The 22,767-nt window shown below is 41.8% G+C and overlaps 1 protein-coding gene across 2 annotated transcripts in view; it reads right to left on the bottom strand.

The window, feature by feature from the left end:
• LOC126471426 (guanine nucleotide-releasing factor 2) overlaps positions 1–22,767 on the bottom strand; it is a 396,113-nt gene that overhangs the window by 133,265 nt on the left and 240,081 nt on the right. For both annotated transcript variants that reach the window (XM_050099570.1, XM_050099569.1), the window contains exons 3-6: positions 17,157–17,296; positions 16,919–17,066; positions 15,773–16,080; positions 4,233–4,573 (exon numbers count right to left, since the gene is read on the bottom strand). In XM_050099570.1, the coding sequence (XP_049955527.1) occupies positions 4,233–4,573; positions 15,773–16,080; positions 16,919–17,066; positions 17,157–17,296 (937 nt within the window). The remainder of the gene's footprint in view (positions 1–4,232; positions 4,574–15,772; positions 16,081–16,918; positions 17,067–17,156; positions 17,297–22,767) is intronic.

Here is a 22,767-nt window from a genome sequence, read left to right as displayed (position 1 = left end):
ATATAGCATAGTAGTGTGCTGCTTGACAATGTCAATTAAATATCTAGGCTTAACATTGCAAAGACATATGAAACGGAGCAAGCACATAAGGACTGTGAAAGGGAAGTCGAATGGTTGACTTCGGTTCATTGGGAGAATTTTAGGTAAGTCTGGTTCATTTGTAAAGGAGACTGCATACACAACACTGGTGTGACCCATTCTTGAGTACTGCTGAGTGTTTGGGATCCTTACCAGGTTGGATGAAAGGAAGATATCAAAGCAATTCAGAGGTGGGCTGCTAGATTTGTTACCAATAGGTTCCACCGATGCACAACTATTACAGAGATACTTCGGGAACTCAAATGCGAATCCCTGGATGGGAGGCAACATTCTTTTAGAGGAACACTATTTATAAAATTTAGAGAATCAGCATCTGAAACTGTCTCGAGAACAATTCTACCACTGGCAACCTAAATTCATGAAGATATGGTATTGAGAAATTAGGGCTCATACGGAGGATCTGCTTCGAAGTGGAACACCAAAGGAAATGATTAGTAGTGGCAGACCACACCTCCACCATGGACCATATGTAGATCCTATGAAAGCTTAGCATCTTTTTCAGTCTTGAGAATAGATCTTTCACGCTGAAGCAGAGTACATGCTGATTTGAAATTTGCTGGCAGATTATAACTGTGTGTTGGACTGCAGCTTGACCCGGAGAGTTAGCTTTTTGCTAGCAAATGTGGTCCTGACTCATCATCAGCCTCATTTATGTGCCAACTGACCGCTCGATGCCTCAGCTATACCTGCGATTCTGGTTATTTGCGGTTTCTTTCGAGTCCAGTCAAAAGTATTCAAACAAATCTCTGTGGATTCATATGGGCCATGATCTTTATATGGCTTTGCTTTTATGTAAAACTGTCTTTGTTCAGTCTGAGTACATCCCCACTTGATTGTTTGCCTACTTGCCAGTGTGTACCTGTTGCTGTGTCAGGTCTCGTGTATCATGTTATGTTCTTTGTACACTATGTCATGTAGTACTCAGTGCAGTACAATGTGCATGTTTCTTTTAACCCAACGTGAACTAGTAAAGTGTACAGTAACACATTCATCAGTGTTCTCAACAAAAGCAGTTTACTGGCAGTAAGCACATGCGTTAGACCTCTCAGCAGTTTCACTGGACAATTTTATATGGTTTCTCTGATTAGGGCATAGCAGATTCCTCACCCATCATTCTGCATATGAGCTTCTGCTTCTTATCTAATAACGTTGCTGTTGATGAAATTTTGAACAATAATTTTCCTATCCCACAGCTGGTGTGATCCTATTTCATAAAATCACAGTGTCATCAAACCACAACTAATATCTTTCTAGATGAAGAAGATACTGCTAAGGACAGTAGCTACATCCTTAAACACTAGTTTCATTGTGACAACTTCTCCATCTTATGCAAATGTTTTCTCTTTCTTTTTTTTAAGGAACAAACACACTGTAAAATGCGCTGATTTAACAAATGACTACCTGAAGAGTGAACAATATTTATACAATCTTAGCAGATGTTTCATAATCAGACCCATTACCATACAATTTCACTGTACTTCTGATTTCCATAATCTGTGCACCTTTAATTCTATTAGATTTTTTCTACTTGTCAGCTCCCATTTGTTCCTTTCTTATAACATTGGCATCCCTCCTTTCGTTGTGTTCAGTGGAAATATATGATTCCAGATAATCTTCATGTAACTGAGTTTGCTATATCATTCTCTCCACCTAACATTGGTAGATCACAACAGAACTTCATTTGTTGGCCATTACACATACACAAACACAAACATTTACTTTAAATTTCTAAATTATTTTCAATCAAGAAAGAAGGTGACAAATAGATGTAAATGGTGAAACAATTAGGTTCATGATTTCATTAAGTATATGCCACTACATATGTACTTAATGTGGTGTTGTAATTGAGGATTGCCTCTTTCTTTCTGATTTAGTTTTATAAATGATTCTCAGAATGCAACTGAGGAGGGGAGGGGAGGGGAGGGCGATATTCTCTGCGCACTTCTGTACATATTGGAAGTTCTCTTTCCTTTTCTTGCTAACATAATGTGTGATGATTTGACTCAGTGGTAAAGTGCCAGAATAAGGAATCTGAAAGTCTCTAGTTCTACCCCCAGCCAGCCTGAAGATTTTTAATCTGCCACTTATTTTGCCTCTGGCAATATTTGTCAATGTGAAAAATGCCGAGCTGCACTGTGGTTCAGAGTTCACGTTAAACTCTAAATTCCCCCTTAACAGGCTGGTAAGTAAGTTTAAAGGTTGAAAGAAGACATTGGCATAATACTCCCAATAGGACCATACCTAGTAAAGCACTGTGGTGTTCAAACCAACCTTCAGATCAATGACAGCTTTAGCTTTAATGTGTGAAGCTGCCAGACCCAGTTGTTTTCGTGATCATGTTCCACTATCTTTCAAATATTGTTGAATTTTATTGTTATGCTCTTTCACAGACTAAATGGCTTCCTGAGATTCTTCTGTGAAATCAGAAACATGCTAATAAAGTACTGTTCTCAAAAGTGTATTTTACAGTAATTTTGCAGCTGTTGCCCCCCTGTTAATGTAAGTAGTTACTTAGTATTACAATCAGCAGATTGGCCAATCTACATGATATATAAGAGGTTATAGCTCTCAAAATTTTCAGGCCTACAGAAAGTACAGATATTCACAGAGGATGAAATGTACATAAATGTCTCATGTGTAATACATGTTGTCTAGCTGGAAAGTCATTTGAATCAGTTTGTCTCTTTTGATGACTTCTGAAACACTTTTGCACAGTGTTATAGATTCAGGTTTGCTTTTCAAATAAGATTCAGTGCCTCCTTTGTCTTGTGCTGCTTCTACACCAAACTTGTGCTGCTTCTACTCCAAACTATCTATTGCAGTTCTTCAATTGTTCTCAATTAAGTTGAGATTACTACCCTGCAGCAGTATTAACATATAAGCATGGACCAAATCATTGTGAATCTTTATTTACTATCTTTATTAGAACATGGTACTACAAAAACAAATATCTTTACTTTTCAGGATACTGTCATTATATCCCATGTTCTTGATACATATTTAAGTGCTCACATATATGGACATCACATTTTACATATTAGGACCACATGGAGGATATTCATCTAGTGGTGGTGGTGGTGGTGTTGGTGGTGGTGGTGGTAGTAGTAGTAGTAGTAGTAGTAGTAGTAGTAGTAGTTGTTGTTGTTGTTGTTGTTGTTGTGCAGGAGTGACAATCTGTGTATTATCTGTACATTTTTGTACCTGATGATCAAATTCAAATAGAAAGTAAAACTGCGATGGGTTCGTGTAATAAATTAATTCAAAATTAAGCTGTATTCAGTGAAATGTTGTCTATACTCCATGCTGACTACCACTTCGTAACATCAATTCTTTCTTCCTCTCACCAAAAATCAGTCTTTGTCAAAGGAATGGAAAAGATCAGGACGACTACTTTTCTTTAGAAACATAAGATCAATAGTAGAAGGCTGCAAAATTGGCAAACCTATCCAACTAAAATTTGCTACAAGCGGTTTGTGAAAGTACCTCTCAGGCAGCTACACCCTAGCCTTCCTTACTAGCTTCAGCAAAAGGTGCTCCTGAATAATAATAATAGAAAAAATAAAAGAGTAAGTAGGCATGGGGGTTAGGGAGGGGAGAGGGTGAGAGGGAGGGGAGAGAGGGAGGGGGAAGGGAGAGCGAGGGGAGAGAGGGAGGGGGAAGGGAGAGCGAGGGGAGAGAGTGAGGGGGGAGGGAGAGGGAGGGAAGGGGGAGAGGGAGAGAGGGGGAACAGGGGGGAGAGGGGGAATGGGGAGGGAGGGGGAGGGGGAGAGAGGTGAGCAGATATGGAGGAGTTACACCATATGGTGACAAACCTGGAAAGCAGTGAACTCAAATCTCTGCACTAGATTCTTTTTCCATCTCATAAAAGTGTCCTCTTCGTTGTCGGTTCCGGAACAAGATAACAACAATCCTTTTAGTGTTGGATTTGATGTTTCTTTGTGTATGCGAATTTCAGCTCTTTACCTTTCACTCTTCTGACAAGCATAAATGATATAGGGTACACTCCAGACACTGTTAAACTGCTAATTTAGGGCTTCATTGTAAGGAAATTCTGGATACTATAATTAGGTCCTCAGCAATAAAAACTTGAGAAAATTTGATAAAATAAAGCTATTAACTGTGTCTAGACCTACCTGGTACTAGAGAACCATCAATAGAATGGAGTGATTCATCAGCAGGTCCTGAAAGAGCTTGTAACTCTTCTTCATCCCGTGAATGGTTGAGAACAGAATCCAAACTACCAGCTGATGCACTAAGTAAGGAGGAGGTATCCTCTGGGGAACGACTACGTAAACTGAGCCTCTCTAGACTGGTACCGAGATGTCCACCAATGCCTTCAAGGCTTGAACTTTCAACATCACGCTGCTGCTGTTGCAACTGCTGTTGCTGCTGTTGTGTTGGTCGTGTTGAGCGCTGCCGACGTTTTGGTGGGAGTGGTGGTGGTTCCTCACTGCCTTCTGATATATGGTAACTCCTGTGGAAAAATTCATTTTAAGATCCAGTATTGTCTTTGGAAATTCATGCATTGCAAAAAATGAAATTTTTATATCTGTAAGAGCTGCTGCTAATGTTTTTATTTTTCCACAACTGGCTTCAACCACTGATCACAATGAAGCAGTACTGAATGTCACATAAAATAGAAACATAGAAACATTGAGTCATCGACAGCCATGCTTTCTTGCAACGCCGTCCCCCCTTCCATACCCCAACATCGCGATATGGTGCCAACTGGACCTAAAATTTTAGTGTTGCTTTGTGGCAGGTGGACTAGGTTGGGGTGGCAGTTGTGTCTGGTAAGGCAAGTAGAGGGGGGAGAGGAAGAGATAGGGGAAGGGGGAGAGGGAGGGAGGGGGAGAAGGGGGGAGAGGGAGGGGGAGGGAGGGGGGGAAGGGGGAGAGGGAGGGAGGGGGAGAAGGGGGGAGAGGGAGGGGGAGGGAGGGGGAGAAGGGGGAGAGGGAGGGGGAGGGAGGGGGAGAAGGGGGGAGAGGGAGGGGGAGGGAGGGGGAGAAGGGGGGAGAGTTGGATAAGGGGGGAGAGGGGGATAAGGGGGGAGAGGGGGATAAGGGGGGAGAGGGGGATAAGGGGGGAGAGGGGGATAAGGGGGGAGACGGATAAGGGGGGAGAGGGATAAGGGGGGAGAGGGATAAGGGGGGGAGAGGGATAAGGGGGGGAGAGGGATAAGGGGGGGGGAGAGGGATAAGGGGGGGGAGAGGGATAAGGGGGGGAGAGTGATAAGGGGGGGAGGGAGAAGGGGGAAGAGAGGAAGAAGGGGGGAGAGAGGGAGAAGGGGGGAGAGAGGGAGAAGGGGGGAGAGAGGGAGAAGGGGGGAGAGAGGGAGAAGGGGGGAGAGAGGGAGAAGGGGGGAGAGAGGGAGAAGGGGGGAGAGAGGGAGAAGGGGGGAGAGAGGTATGGAGGGAGGGAGAGAGGGATGGAGGGAGGGAGAGGGAGAGGGGGAGAAGGGGGAGAGAGGGAGAAGGGGGAGAAGGGGGAGAGAGGGATGGAGGGAGGGAGAGGGGGAGAGAGAGAGAAAAAGAGAGAGAGAGAGAGAGAGCAGTTTGCTGGCTATGAATACAGGAGGGAAGAGTGGCAAAATCACAGGCTAGGCATGTGATGCATGGTTGTTGGAGCCGGTGGGGAGCAGCACACACTGAAGGTGATGTGAGAACATGAATTGAGAGAGGGTGGCAAAATGAAGAGAGAGGAAACTGTTGGGTGGAGCATGTGTGGACAGTGGTTTACCAGAGATTGTGGTCAGAACAATTACAGAGGACATGTTGCAAGAATAACTCCCACTTGCTGGTGCTGGAGGAAAGGATTTAGATGGTCCAAGTTGTTAAGTAGCCATTGAAACTGAGCATGTTATGATTGGCTGCATGTTGTGCTACTGGGTGGTCAACTCTGTTCTTTGCAACAATTTGGTGGTGGCCATTCAACTTGGTTGACAGTTGATAGTTAGTCATACAGACATAAAAAGCTGTGCTGTGTTTGAAGCAGAGGTGGTATATGACATAGCTGCTTTGACAGTTGGCCTAGCCTCTGATGGAGTAGGATAAGCCTGTGACAGAACTGGATTAAGAAATACTGGCTTAGTGGGTTGGGCAGGTCTTGCTTTCTTAGTTTTCAGTAAGGGTAAAATCCCTGTGGTATGGTGTTGGGAGCAGGAGTGGCATATGGATGGATTAGAATGTTTAGTAGGTTGGGTGAGCAATTGAAAACCATTTTAGGAGTGGTGGAAAGGATTTTGGATAGTATGTCTGTGATTTCAGGGCATGATGTTAGATGACCAAAGCCCTGACAAAGCTAGTGGTTCAGTTGTTCCAGTCTAGGGTGATATTAGGTGACAAAGGGGCAGCTCATTTACAGTTGATTCTTGGGGTTGTTGGGAGGTTAAGACTTTTTGAGGACATGACACAGGAAATGTGTTCGTGGACTAGGGTTTGGCATGTAGTGCCTGTTTGTGAAGGCCTTCACAAGACATTCAGGATACAGGGCAAGGGAGTTACCATCAGTGATACATAGTCCACAGCTGGCCAGGCTGCATAGGAAAGATTTTTTTGGGGTGGGAGGAATGGCAGCTGCCAAAACACAGGTAATGCTGGTGGTTAGGGGGTTTAATGTGGACAGATGTGTGGAGATCAAAGTGCAGAAAGATGACACATTGCGTAGCAGAATAAGGTGAAACACATGGGAGAGAATGTGTCACTGTTGTGACAGAATGAGGAGACCCTGAGTCCACATCATTAAGATATCACCACATCATTGAGATATCAAAACATCAGTAAGATATCATCAATAAACCTGAACCAGACAGACACCTCCAATCCTCTCACTAACCTTACAATGGGCTACAAAGAAGTGCCCCCTTCATCACAAATTACCATCCACGACTGCGACAAATGTATCATATCCTTTGCCAGGCCCTTGATTATCTATCACGATCCCTGAAATGAGGGACATCCTACCCAAGATCCTTCCCACCCATCCTAAAGTGGTGGTCTCTTGCTCACCAAGCATTCACAACATCGTAGTCCATCCATATGTCACTCCCACTCCCAACTCAATGTCACAGGGATCATATCCCTGTGGAAGGCCAAGGTGCGAGACCTGTCCCATCCACCCACCCAGCACTTCCCACTCCAGTCCTGTCACAGACTTATCCTATCTCATCAGATGCTGGGCCACCTGTCAAATCGGGCCACCTGTCAAATCAGCCATGCATATACCAACTCTGCTTCAAACACTGCACAGCTTTACAAGTTGGTGTGACTACCCATCAGCTGTCCACATGGTTGAATGGCCACCACACCCAAACTGTTCCCAAGAACAAAGTTGACCCCTTGTTGGCATAACATGCAGCTGAACATAATTTCCTACAAAAATATATTTTACTCAAGTTATCAGTAAAACAATATATCATCTAAAGGCATTGACATGCATAATTCTGTACAATGACATAGGCATTCACATGACATTATCATGTATAATATGCTCCCGTCCTAGTACCCATAAAGGTTGACATTTCAAATAGGAACAACAAATAGAAAAATAAAATTGATGTGGTAAAAATAAATAAACAAGTATCCTAGTACAGAATATCAAGTTCTGTGGTATAAACACAATACCAACTGAATTTTGGAATTAAACATAAAAGTGTTACCTATATTCCGGAATGTGAGATAATAAAAGAGAAGTACCCAACTAGTGTGTGTGTACTATTGTGCAGAGAGGTGGACAGTATCAGGTACAGAACTGCCAGTGGCCCATCATGTGCCATGACATGTAAAGCAGTTAGTTCAAAATGTTGAAATGTGTGCAAATTCCTAAGGGACCAAACTGCTGTTGTCGGCCCCTAGACTTAAACACTACTTAAACTAACTTATGCTAAGAACAACACACACACCCACACTCAAGGGAGGACTCGAACCTCCGTGACACGGCGCCTCAAACTGCGCAGCCACTCCGCATGGCAAAGCAGTTAGTATCCCAGTGAATTCAGTGTAGGATTTATATTACAATCAATCTTTATAAAGCTCTAGTCTCTACAATAATCTATAATTCTGTCAATGAACCACAGATGAATCTAAGCATTTGATTTTGACCTGTGATTATGCTTTAATGTAAAGCCAATTGAGGTGTTCTCTGGAACGATGACTTAGTTGAAATACACTGAATCAAGATACAGATCATCAAATGTACTAAATAGGTTTTTATTCATTTCAAACTCTTGTGCACAGCCTAAATTTCAGTCAAATATGAGAGAAATATTGTGGTTTCAGACTATATGACATGATAGTGTAGTATGTAAGAATTATTTATTGTTTAGGATTTCAGTTAAGTCGCCGTTCCAGAGAACACCTTAATTTTAGTGTAAAATCACAATCAGAGGATGTCCAAGTATATATTAACAATCAGAGCAAAAAATATATGCACTAAAAATTATGTCATACTGTATCATAGTGGACAGTCCTTGACAAATTTGAATCTGTAATCTAATATATCCAATGAAATTGTTTAAAAAATCATTGAAAATGTGTATATACTGACTGCCAGTGTGACCTAGTGTTTAGTATTGTTAGCCACTGACACTGACATCCTGTGTTTGATTTCTAGTGAACACCTCAAACTTTTCCATGACAGACATGTACAGATAGGATCCACTTGTTCTCTCGAGTCCAAATGAGACGCAGCTTGAAAATAAGTAGTGAACTGACACACAAACCATTAAAGATCATCAAACTGGAAGGCTCACACCAGGCTGAGAATCACACATTATCTTACTTAAAATGGTGTAATACCAGACAGACATGGGTACAATCTGCAAACATACAATACATTGTAGATTGTTTGACATTGGCAACAAATTCTGATTTTCATGAGTGCTGCTGTGGGGCATTAATAAAAATGTACCATTTGCATTACCCACTGTATACCAGAATCCATCAGTGAATACAAAGAAAGAACTTGCATTGCCCTTCACCTGATGCAAGCCTTTTTTTAATTGGCACCACCACTTTGGTGACTTGTGTATCAATTGTCTTAAGGGTAACCCTCTCCTGAAGGAGTGTATATTATCACATTTTTGTTAATGGTAATGAGAAGACCTGTGGCGAGATAGTGAAACTCAGTGCCACTACACCCAAATAGCACCAATGAGATAGCCAAACTTAAGGTCATCATCCAACACATGGATCACCACCACCTTTGCCACCCAAATGCTGGCAATGGAAATCTCTTCCATCACAGGATAGGAAATGGCTACCTCCAAGTTGTGTGCATTAGCAAAGTGACCTGTATTTTGAGATGGAGCATGTATCACAAGCAAACTTCATTTACCTATTGAGTCAGTATTTCAGTCTGAAAGTCCCATAAACATTTATGTTACTTACAAATGAAGAGTACATGAAAAGAATGTGCTCTGTCTACTTCTTTTCCAAAAATGAGGTATGTATACTATGGTATGTAGGATTCCGTGTTGTTCAATACTGTTAACAGACTAGTGTGAGAATATGAATAGTCTATGTTCCGTAACCTATTTCAAATTATGCATGCAGGGAAAGAACGTGCTAATGCCTCTTGCTACAGGGAATAAGTGTGCTCTGTCTGATGTTGTATATAAAGTATTAGATTCCTTGTGGGTTGGTAAACATGTTGGAGCAAGAAACAGCAACTTTTTCTTCATTGTGCATTGTTGGTACTAGCAAAAATCGCTGCTTCAGTTTGAGACTTTCTGTTTGGTAATGAGGAGTTTAAATTATTCATTTCAGTTTAAATAGTTTATTATTTATATTATGTAACTGGATGGATAAGAAATCTACTCACCAAACAGTTGCAGAACACACACATAAGAGAAGGTTATAGCAGGCAAGCTTTCGGAGCCAGTGGCTCCTCCTTCAGGCAGAAGGATTGAAGGGGAAGGAAGAGGCGTGAAGGAAAAGGACTGGAGAGGTCTAGGAAAAGGGGTAGATTTCGATAAAGTTACCCAGAACCACTGGTCAGGGGAGACTTATCGGATGTGATGCGAAGAAAAGACTTATCATTGGGGACTGTACTGGACGAGATTTGAAAACCTGAGGGCTTAAAGCTGGAAGACAGGGCACCAACCGAACATATATCTGCCTTGGTTGATCAGCATTTGCAACCTGTAGTACAAAGACTTCCCTCCTATGTGAACATCATCTGAAATCCATGCCCCTGACACTCCAACCACACCCCTTGCTTGTCACCATTGATGCCATCTCCCTCTATACTAACGTCCCCCACGTGCATGGTCTGTCTGCTGCTGAACATTTCCTCAGTTGCTGCCCACATAATTCCAAATCTATGACATTTTTCCTACTCGCCTTAATCAACTTTGTGCTTACTGACAACTACTTCATCTTTGAGAGGCAGACACACAAACAAATCAGGGGTTTTGGCCATGGGAGCCAGGATGGATCCTTCCTATGCCAATCTTTTCATTGGTCGCTTGGAGGGGGCTTTCTGGGGATCCAAAAATCTTCAGCCCCTGGTTCGGTTTAGATACATTGATGGCATCTTTACCATCTGGGGTGAGACTGACCTGTTAATATTCTTGGAATCTCTGAATACCTTCTCCCAATTAAATTTCACATGTTTCTATTCCAAATCATGTGCCACTTTCCTTGATGTTGATTTCATCCTCACCAAAGGCCAGCTATACATGTCAGTCCACATTAAACCTACGAACAAACAACAGTACTTACATTTTGATAGTTGCCAACAGGTCCTTGGTTCTCACCACCCACCTGGCGTTAATTTCTTCCATCTCAGTATTTCTTCACAGTAACTACTCCTTTCTTCATTCCATTTTAGTTTTCTACATGTTTCATTTTCTTACATGTCCATTTTTCACCATCCCCCTCCCACCTCTGTTACATAAAATGCATTTAGGTTTTCATTCTTATTAACGCATGTAAAATGTTTAAACAATGATCTCTGTCTTGCATATTACCCTGTCTTCCACTTTTACGCTCTCAGGTTTTCAAATTGCATCCGGTGCAGTCCTCAACAATAAGTCTTTCCTTATAATCCTGTCTGGAAATTCTTTCCTTATTATCCTGTCTGGAAAGTCTCTCCTGACCCAAGGTTCTGGGTGACTTTCCTGAAATGTACCCCTTTTCCTAGACCTCTCTAATACTTTTCCTCATCCCCCTTCCTTCCCCTTCAACCCTTCTGCCTGAAGAAGCTTGCCTAGTTATAACCATCTTTTATGTGTGTATTCTGCCACCACTTGGTGAGTAGATTTTTTTATCTATCCAATTACATTAGCTTGTCAAAAATTGATTGTTTTGCGAGTAGGATTATTATTTATATTGAATGATGAGTACTCCATCTGAGGATGGAAGACAGAGACCTTCAGATTCTAATAGTGTTAGGGAAAGGCAATTATGAAGGTGAATGAATACAGTCATGAAGACATTAAAGATTCAGTCGCATGAACTAGGAGAAGACTGCAACTGTAGGTTGATTTGTTTTGAGGTAGTAAGTGCTGAAGAAAGATCAAATATTACATGAAAATTTGGTGATATATTAGACTGACATGAACAATTATTATATCTGAAAGGTCTCATAACACTACTTCCATTTCATAAAAGGTGATCACGGAAGAATGAAGATGAAGCACACCTCAGAGTGTAATTTCAGCAACAGAGTAAGAGTGAAAGGTGAGGACACTGCACATTCCTATAAAAAGAAAAGCCTTCTGGGCAGTACCTGGAATAACTAGGTGGTGATTAATGACAGTTCTGAAACTTTTGAAACTGGGCAAGACACTTCGTGCTGGAATGGGTAAGCATGGAAGTAGGCCATGGAAAATTAAGGAAGAAGTAGGAATGGCTGTTTATGATCATATTCATTTATTTAAGGGTAGATCAAGACATTACAACATAGATAAAGACTAAAAATTTGTATCTCCCAGGGGAACTTTTGGTAGAAAAACTGCATGAATTGATCCAGGAAAAATACTTGAATTTTAACATTCCATATGAAATGCATATAAGAGTATTCAACACTAAATTCAATATAGCTTTTGGGTATTAAAGGAATGATACATACTCAACCTGCAGTAATTACACTGCTGAGATGAAGGTGCTGAATGCAATGTTATATCGATGACATGAAGAAACAAGTCTTGAAAGAAATCAATAAGATCACCACTGACCAGAAAGTACACAAAGTCAAAGCACAAACATTTTATTCCAGAAAGAGCACTTCTTGTTTGAAAAGCCAAAAGTCTAATGAAACAAAAGCAATCTGCACGGACTACAAAAAAAAAGTTTGCTACAAAACATAAGTACTAATGATGTCTATTACAGATGGCAGTTGTCTGCCCACTCTTTCAATATCCATCAGCTTTCAAATGCAACTTCAATATTCTACACTTACACTAAAGTTACAGGAAGAAAAGGGAGCAGTGAAGTTGTTTTCTTTTAAATCACTTTGTGCACAATTACTGCACAAGAAAGTCAAACATCTTTAAGCTTTTGTGATTCATGCTCAGAGCAGAACAAGAATTACAGTCTATAAAGGTACGTTAACTATCTTGTGAGTAAACTGAAGCTTTTAGAGACTTTGAATGTAACTTCCATTGTTAGAGAAGTTCTAACAATGGGTTGGGTGTGAATCATGGTTAAGTTTGATGTAAAGCTATGCCTCTTGATGTTGTGGTGATACAAAATTGGGAGTAATTTCTGAAGAATAAATATTTGAGGAAATGTCATTTGCCAACATGGTCCATTAGAGAGGTAGTCATCACAAAAAAAGTCACTACCTCAGTCAACACTGATTAATTTACAATGGAGCTTGGATTTTATCGGTGGTGACAGTTTCACTGTGACTTCAAGAGCAACACTCTGGAGAATATCCATCCCTGCTTACATAGGTAAAATATAAAAATATTTTTAAAATTTTATGTAATAATAACAATAATTATAATAGGCAAGAAGCTAGAGTGATTTACATAAATGTTTTACACTAGGCTGACAAGTCAATGTTGGAACAAAATGATATACACTCCTGGAAATTGAAATAAGAACACCGTGAATTCATTGTCCCAGGAAGGGGAAACTTTATTGACACATTCCTGGGGTCAGATACATCACATGATCACACTGACAGAACCACAGGCACATAGACACAGGCAACAGAGCATTCACAATGTCGGCACTAGTACAGTGTATATCCACCTTTCGCAGCAATGCAGGCTGCTATTCTCCCATGGAGACGATCGTAGAGATGCTGGATGTAGTCCTGTGGAACAGCTTGCCATGCCATTTCCACCTGGCGCCTCAGTTGGACCAGCGTTCGTGCTGGACGTGCAGACCGCGTGAGACGACGCTTCATCCAGTCCCAAACATGCTCAATGGGGGACAGATCTGGAGATCTTGCTGGCCAGGGTAGTTGACTTACACCTTCTAGAGCACGTTGGGTGGCACGGGATACATGCGGATGTGCATTGTCCTGTTGGAACAGCAAGTTCCCTTGCCGGTCTAGGAATGGTAGAACGATGGGTTCGATGACGGTTTGGATGTACCGTGCACTATTCAGTGTCCCCTCAACGATCACCAGTGGTGTACGGCCAGTGTAGGAGATCGCTCCCCACACCATGATGCCGGGTGTTGGCCCTGTGTGCCTCGGTCGTATGCAGTCCTGATTGTGGCGCTCACCTGCACGGCGCCAAACACGCATACGACCATCATTGGCACCAAGGCAGAAGCGACTCTCATCGCTGAAGACGACACGTCTCCATTCGTCCCTCCATTCACGCCTGTCGCGACACCACTGGAGGCGGGCTGCACGATGTTGGGGCGTGAGCGGAAGACGGCCTAACGGTGTGCAGGACCGTAGCCCAGCTTCATGGAGACGGTTGCGAATGGTCCTCGCCGATACCCCAGGAGCAACAGTGTCCCTAATTTGCTGGGAAGTGGCGGTGCGGTCCCCTACGGCACTGCGTAGGATTCTACGGTCTTGGCGTGCATCCGTGCGTCGCTGCGGTCCGGTCCCAGGTCGACGGGCACGTGCACCTTCCGCCGACCACTGGTGACAACATTGATGTACTGTGGAGACCTCACGCCCCACGTGTTGAGCAATTCGGCGGTACGTCCACCCGGCCTCCCGCATGCCCACTATACGCCCTCACTCAAAGTCCGTCAACTGCACATACGGTTCACGTCCACGCTGTCGCGGCATGCTACCAGTGTTAAAGACTGCGATGGAGCTCCGTATGCCACGGCAAACTGGCTGACACTGACAGCGGCGGTGCACAAATGCTGCGCAGCTAGCGCCATTCGACGGCCAACACCGCGGTTCCTGGTGTGTCCGCTGTGCCGTGTGTGTGATCATTGCTTGTACAGCCCTCTCGCAGTGTCCGGAGCAAGTATGGTGGGTCTGACACACCGGTGTCAATGTGTTCTTTTTTCCATTTCCAGGAGTGTATTTTATTCTTTTTACCACTTTATCACATGAAGTTAAAACGGCATAGAGAACCTGCTTATCTAGAAGTATCTTTATTGTTTCAAACATTGTTTTCATTACAAAATAATCTGACACATAGTGTTTAACAAAAAATACAATTTTACTAGCAATATCGTGCATTCAGCTATGCACAATTTTTCCTTGAAATGCATGACATTACTTTAAATATTATGCCAATAAAATCACAATTTAAATTTTTAAGGAATCAATTTATATTAAATTTAATGTCTATAACATGTCCTTCCATTACGACTTTTGTATTCATTGATTTTGTGAATCAGTATCCATGAATTTCAGTTCCAAACTTTAAAACTGCTCTGCTGGACAATTTAATAATGTGGACAAAGCACATTCTTTTCCTGTGCTCTTCTAATGTGTTTGTACAGAGTTGTGCATTTAAGTAAGTTAAGAAGCAAAATGACAATGTGCAGCTTTATTAGTAATCTCAGTAATATGTATACATATTAAATTTTACATTTCACATATCTGCTTTACTTGAAATGTGGACACCACATGTGGCAGTGATCAAAGATTGGAACTAGTTGTGGAAATATAAAAACTACTGACAGCAGTTTTGGTAGATTCAAAAATATCATTTTTAGAACAAACATGTAATGCTGGGATTTTTCAGAAACTGCAACAATAATTTCAAGAATTTGAGGCTTCAAGTAGGATTTAATTTTGTGTAGTTATTTGTTTCCCCTAAGCCCTTATGTACACATACTAATGTCATGAGTTACAAACTGATACATTTTCCATCTAAAGATGAATTTGTAAATAAAAATTCTGTCTAAAACTGCTACAAAAGACTTTGTATTATAACAATTAGCGTTATTTCAAATACAGTGGTCATGCACCGTCAGCACATGACACAGAATTACTTTGAGAACCAACTATTTTCTAAGGCGTAAATAATGAAATTTGCTGAATTTGCTTGTTTCTAATTGACATAGGCCACAGAATCCAGTTTTTTAGTCTGAAACACCTATGTCATGTGCTAAGAATAAAACACATTACCAGGAAAACGGTGTATCTTATCTACATCTGTGATACATAAGCACATGCATGTGTAAAATGGGTGGAAAGCATAAAAATTATATTTAAAAATTGGACACTCAAGAATACATCAGTTAATTGCATAAACAGTTTATATATATAAATGGCAGAGGAAAAGTCACACTACCTTGTTGGCAGAGGTGGTTTTGGTGGTGGACTAGTATCATTCAATATGGACTCTGAGCTCTGTGAATGTGGTACAGAACTTATTCCATGCCTGTCTGTGACAGAAGTAGATGTCTGCTCTAATATCTGTCGCTCTCTTGGAGTAAGAGGAATATCAGGCAATGAGCTACGCTGTGGAAAGTCAGTTCCTCCCAAACCATAATTTGATGCTCGATCCAGCAGAGGCCCACGATGAGTTACATGATTAGTTGTAGCTTTTGTACTGCTTTCTCTATGGGCTATCTGATCCTGGGCTAGTGTTACCAAGTGCTGAAATGATGAGGAAATGTAATTACAAATTGGAGGGGCCAATTAAAAATAGTGAAAGTATTGCAAATATAATATTGCTGGAATGTATTATGTTTATACTTAAGATGTGTGCCATACAGTGCAAAGAAGCTAAAATGTTTGTGTTCACATTTTTATCTACTGTCATATACAAACATAAGAAACTTTATTACTCATTTTCTACAGGTGATATAGTAGTTTTTGGGATGCATAAACAAGGGATTGCTGTCTTTAAAGCATTGAAATGGCTTAGCAAATGGGACAGAAGAGACATTCTGATACTTAAAAATCTTTACTTGTTCAATTGCACAATTAAATTCCAACACACTCCAAAATTTTCCATGAAATTATTATGCTTTCCGGGATGGAAAATGGTTTTTTTCGTTTTTATTATGTTCTGATAATGTAAGCTAAAGGTACTGGAACAAAAATATTTAAAGAAATTATCATTAACTTCCCTCTTACGTTGCCTCTAATAATTTCCACATTAGTATTATGAAATGCATTTGGAGACAACACAGCATGCAGTTTTGTCAGTAATCAAGCAGTCGGCATCAGGACTTGTTAAAAACTCAAATGTGTAACAACAAATATTGTAATGTTTGCTTGTCACCAAGCATATATGAACTAATCTTCATTGCCTAATCTACAAAAAATTTCATTTACTTAACTACGAAATGTTTATCAGGTGAAAAGCTGATAGTTTATCTGTATGAGTATACAAACTACTGAGCTTCAAAAAGCAAAAATATATGTTAGATTAAGGGGGAGAAATGATATATTGAGATGGCACAGTGCAGGAACATTGTTTTGGAATTACCTGGACTGCTTCTTCAACAAGATGGATAACTTCATTCACATTTTCTTTATTTAAAGCTTTCTCTCCTTGTAGCAGAACATCATCACAGAGTTTAATGAGTTTGGCAAGACTTTGATATACTTGGTTTGTTGCAGAAACCAAAGCTGAACTGCAAAAGTTGTTCAGTCAGTCTTAAGTGTAAATCCATATATCATGACAGATTATGTGAGAACGCAAAACAAACAACAGATATACATACCTTTGTTCATTGAGGACGTACATTTTGAGCATACTATGGATGGTTGTTACAGTCTCTAATACCACAGTCCCATTTCCCGGCAGAACTTCAAGCTTGTTTTTGCCAACAACATCACGAAAATGTTTCAAAGCATACTGAACCTTAAATATAAATAAAGGAAACTGGTATTTGAATACAGATATTAAAACATTCACTACAAGTTACAAACAATATTAATGCACATAAAACCAGATTCTGTTAAAGAGACTCTGAAAAGTAGTGTCTTATCAAATGCGAGGTCTGTTCAAAAATTTCTGGAACTTCGTCCACAAAATTTTTCTATGCTTAGCTTTTACTTATTGTGCATGGTATCTGGAAGCAGTCTTGGTACGCCTCTTGCTGCAACACGTGAAGCACCATCTATGAATTTTATTTTATTTTGTCTATTGTTCTTTCGAAGGGGTTTTCAACTTTGGAAATATAAAACACATTCACAGGGGCCACACCCAGTGAGTACAGAGGATGAGCCAGCACAGTGATTTCATTTTTTGTGCAATAGTCACGCACCAACAGCGCAGAATGTGCATGTGTATTATCATGATGAAAAACCCATGAATTGTCTTGCCGCGTTTCAGGCCATTTCCTTCTCATATTTTCTCTCAGGAATTGCAAAATGTCTGATAATACTATCGATTAACAGTTTGTCCCTGTGGCACGAATTCATGATAAAGTAATCCTTCAAAGTCAAAGAAAACTATCAGCATTTGGCCTGACTTAACAAGCTTTTTTTTTTTTTCGTTTTCTTTCTTGGAGAACTTTTCCCGACCTATTGTGAAGATTGAACCTTGGTTTCAAATTCATAACTGTAGACCCACACCTCATTACGAGTTATGATTCTCTTAAGGAACATCTTGTTCTCATTTGCGTGATGAAAAAGCTCTTCACAGGTTGTGAGGCAAAGGTCATTCTGATCTTGACTCATGCACTATGGGACGAACATGGTGGCAACATGATGCATTCCAAGATGCTGTGTTAGAATTTCGTAACATGATCCTAACTGAAATGTTACATTACCAGAGACACACACACACACACACACACACACACAAACACACACACACACACACACACACACACACACACACACAAAAGCTGCAACTACACTGCAAGCAGCAGGACCAGTGCATGATGGGGCATGATGGGAGTGGCGACTGGGTGGGGGTAAGAAGGAGGCTGGGGCGGGGAGGGGGAGGGATAGTATGGTAGGAGTGGTGGACAGTGAAGTGTTGCATTTTAGACGGAGGGCAGGAGAGAAGGTGCAAAGGGGGGAGGGGGTAAGTAGTGGAAAGAAGAGAAATAAAAATAAAAATAAATTAAAAGACTGGGTGTGGTGGTGAAATGACGGCTGTGTAGTGCTGGAATGGGAACAGGGAGGGGCCTGGATGGTTGAGGACAGTGACTACCGAAGGTTGAGGCCAGGAGGATTACGGGAACGTAGGATGTATTGCAGGGAAAGTTCCCACCTGTGCAATTCAGAAGAGCTGGTGTTGGTAGGAAGGATCCATATGGCACATGCTGTGAAGCAGTCATTGAGACGAGGGGTATCATGTTTTGCAGCGTGTTCAGCAACAGGGTGGTCCAATTGTTTTTTTGCCACAATTTGTCGGTGGCCATTCATGCGGACATACAGCTTGTTGGTTGTCATGCCTACATAGAATGCAGCACAGTGGTTGCAGCTTAGCTTGTAAATCACATGACTGGTTTCACAGGTAGCCCTGCCTTTGGTGGGATAGGTGACGTTAGTGACCGGACTGGAGTAGGTGGTGGTAGGAGGATGTATGGGACAGGTCTTGCATCTAGGTCTACTACAGGGGTATGAGCCGTGAGGTAAGAGATTGGGAGCAGGGGTTGTGTAAGGATGGACAAGTATATTGCGTAGGTTCGGTGGATGGCGGAATACCACGGTAGGATGGGTGGGAAGGATAGTGGGTAGGACATTCCTCATTTCAGGGCACAACGAGAGGTAATCGAAACCCTGGCGGAGAATGTAGTTCACTTGCTCCAGTCCCGGATGGTACTGAGTTACAAGGGGAAGCTCCTCCGTGGCCAGACTGTGGGACTTTGGGAGGTGGTGGGAGACTGGAAAGATAAGGCACGGGAGATTTGTTTTTGTACAAGGATGGGAAGATAATTACGGTCAGTGAAGGCTTCAGTGAAACCCTCGGAACATTTAGAGGACTGCTCATCACTGCAGATGCAACGACCACGGGTGGCTAGGCTGTACGGAATGGACTCCTTGGTATGGAATGGGTGGCAGCTGTCGAAGTGGAGGTACTGCTGGTGGTTAGCAGGTTTGATATGGACGGAGGTACTGATGTAGCCATCTCTGAGGTGGAGGTCAACATCTAGGAAGGTGGCTTGTTAGGTTGGGTATGACCAGGTGAAGCAAATGGGGGAGAAGTTGTTGAGGTTCTGGAGGAATGTGTATATGTACATCTTGACCTCCACCTCAGAGATGGCTACATCAGTACCTCCGTCCATATCAAACCTACTGAACACCAGCAATACCTCCACTTCAACAGCTGCCACCCATTCCATACCAAGAAGTCCCTTCCATACAGCCTAGCCACCCATGGTCGTCGCATCTGCAGTGACGAGCAGTCCTCCTCTAAATATAACGAGGGTCTCACTGAAGCCTTCACTGACTGTAATTAACCTCCCATCCTTGTACAAAAACAAATCTCCCGTGTCTTATCTTTCCAGTCTCCCACCACTTCCCAAAGTCCCACAGTTCTGCCACAAAGGAGCTTCCCCTCTTAACTCAGTACCATCCAGGACTGGAGCAACCAAATTACATTCTCCGCCAGGGTTTCGATTACCTCTCATCATGCCCTGAAATGAGAAATGTCCTACCCACTAACCTTCCCACCCCTCCTACCATGGTATTCCACCGTCCACCTGGTATTCCACCGTCCACCGAACCTACACAATATACTGATCCATCCTTACACAACCCCTGCTCCCAATCCCTTACCTCATGGCTGATACCCCTGTAATACACCTAGATGCAAGACCTGTCCCATACATCCGCTTACCATCACCTACTCCAGTCCGGTCACTATCATCATCTATCCCATGAAAGGCAGGGCTACCTGTGAAACCAGTCATGTGATTTACAAGCTAAGCTGCAACCACTGTGCTGCATTCTATGTAAGCATGACAACCAACAAGTTGTCTGTGCGCATGAACGGCCACCGACAAACTGTGGCCAAAATACAAGTGGACCACCCTGTTGCTGAACACGCTGCAAAACATGATACCCCTCATCTCAATGACTGCTTCACAGCATGTGCCCTATGGATCCTTCCCACCAACACCAGCTTTTCTGAATTGCACAGGTGGGAACTTTCCCTGCAATATATCCTACGTTCCCGTAGCCCTCCTGGCCTCAACCATCGATAGTCACTGTCCTCACCCATCCAGCCCCCCTCCCTGTTCCCATTCCAGCACTACACAGCCGTCATTTCACCACCACACACAGTCTTTTAATTTCTTTTTATTTTTATTTCTCTCCTTTCCACTACTTACCCCCCTCCCCCCTCCGCACCTTCTCTCCTGCCCTCCATCTAAACTGCAACACTTCACTGTCCGCCACTCCAACCATACTATCCCTCCCCCTACCTGCCCCAGCCTCCTCCTCACCCACCCAGCCGCCACTCCCATCATACACTGGTGCTGCTGCTCGCAGTGTAGTTTCAGCTCTCTGAGACTGCAGACGTGTGTGCAAGTTGCGTTTGTGTGAGTGTGTGTCTGCGTGTGTGTATCTACTGCTGACAAAGGCCTTAATGGCCAAAAGCTATGATTGTGTGAAACTTTTTATCGACTCAGCATCTATGTTATAAGGTGAGTGGCAACTTTCCTTCTCTGGTATTGTTACATTCCATCCTGTTTTAAATTGTTTGAAATATTACATTCTTCTGCAATCTCTCGGACAGTCACTCTTCGATTGGCATGCACAATTTTGTTCTCATCTTTGACTTCCATACAGCCATTTTTTAACTGTGTGAACCATCTGTAACAATTAACACAGCTTAAACACTCATCACCGTAGGCTTCCTGCATCATTTGGTGCGTCTCTGTAAAGGTCTTCTTGAGTTTCCGCAAAATTTAATGCATAGGCATTGCTCCCCTAATTCTGCCATCTCGAAATTTGCTAACTGTGTGACACAATGTTCTATTCAATACAGCACTGAACAATAACTAATGGACATACAACACTGAAACTTCTGGCTGTTACAAATTAAACATTAGTATGTGCAGGGATGCCAACCACATTTCACTTCAACACACCACTGGCACAAAATTACGAATGTTCCTGAATGTTTTGAACAGACCTCGTAAAAACACATAGTGTGAATATTTAGAAATATTAGAAGTTGTGAGTAGCTTGGATTCATTTTATGTTTTCTTTGGAGCTTTACACACTCTAACAAACATATTTATAAAAATTAAAACTAAATCCATGTAGAATAAAATGTTCTCGGGCTTCCAGCCATGTCAAGTGATTAAATTGCCATTAACTTTTGAGAAAGTATTCCTTGGCCACTGACGAATAGAATGACTGCTGGTGGACTGCTGCTGGTACACCCTTATAAGCTCAATACACATAAGGGAGAAACAGCCACACATTCGAAGTGTCAGAAATCATTTCAGTAAACACAAGGCGACATCACATTGATAATTGCACAGTTTTATAAGATTGGAAGACATTCAGTGTGCACTTAGGCAGTAGAAAGGAGGCAGGGTTTCCTTCTTTTGTTTATCAATACATTAAGAAACACAACATCTCACTTGTATGTTCATGCCTGTGGAGGGGAGCGTTTGTATTATGTTTATATACTCAACCCTTTTAGACCTGTTTTTTGTGAAGGAAGGAAAATTTTTCTTTATGCTCCAATGTTCTTAAGTGATTTTTTAATGATTTTAGATGCAAGGTTAATACACATATATGTGCCCGTTTTCAAAATTTCACTACTTTTTATGGACTGAAATGATTAGTTTTGAAATATTCATTGCTGTAATAAATAAACTGATCATTCAACAATTACGATGCAAAATAACAATAATAATAATCACATTCAGTTACACAGTGGGATATAACTAACCAAGCACTTCTGTGTATTCTGGGGACCGCAAGTTGGTGTGTACTGCTACATTCACTTGTTGATATTTTTATAGTTATGACCAACAGGTGGCAGCAGTTGTGCATGTTGAAATGATTGACCACTCACAAAAGTGTACATGAGGTTTCCATTGAGCAAAAATATTTCTGTTGCAGCTAATACACAGCAAACATTAATGTACACAATTGTAGCCAGAGGGTCTGTAAGGGTTAAGAGAAGATGAAAATATCACAAATTTGAAGTCATCTGGCTTTCTTCTTAATCTTATAATGATACTACTTGTGATACGTGTTTCATATTTCACACTGTTTCTTCACTTCTTTAATAATAATTCCACATCCAAGCCAGTTGCATTCATGGTAGGTTGACATCAGCTATTGCTAGGGTTGAAAACGTGTGCACTGGACAACATACTCCGCAAGCCACCATACGGAGCATGGTGGGGGGTA

The sequence above is a fragment of the Schistocerca serialis genome, chromosome 3 (genome assembly GCF_023864345.2).
Source record: "Schistocerca serialis cubense isolate TAMUIC-IGC-003099 chromosome 3, iqSchSeri2.2, whole genome shotgun sequence".
In the NCBI taxonomy this organism is placed as follows: Eukaryota; Metazoa; Arthropoda; class Insecta; order Orthoptera; family Acrididae; genus Schistocerca; species Schistocerca serialis.
This window is presented reverse-complemented; position numbering and strand designations above follow the sequence as displayed.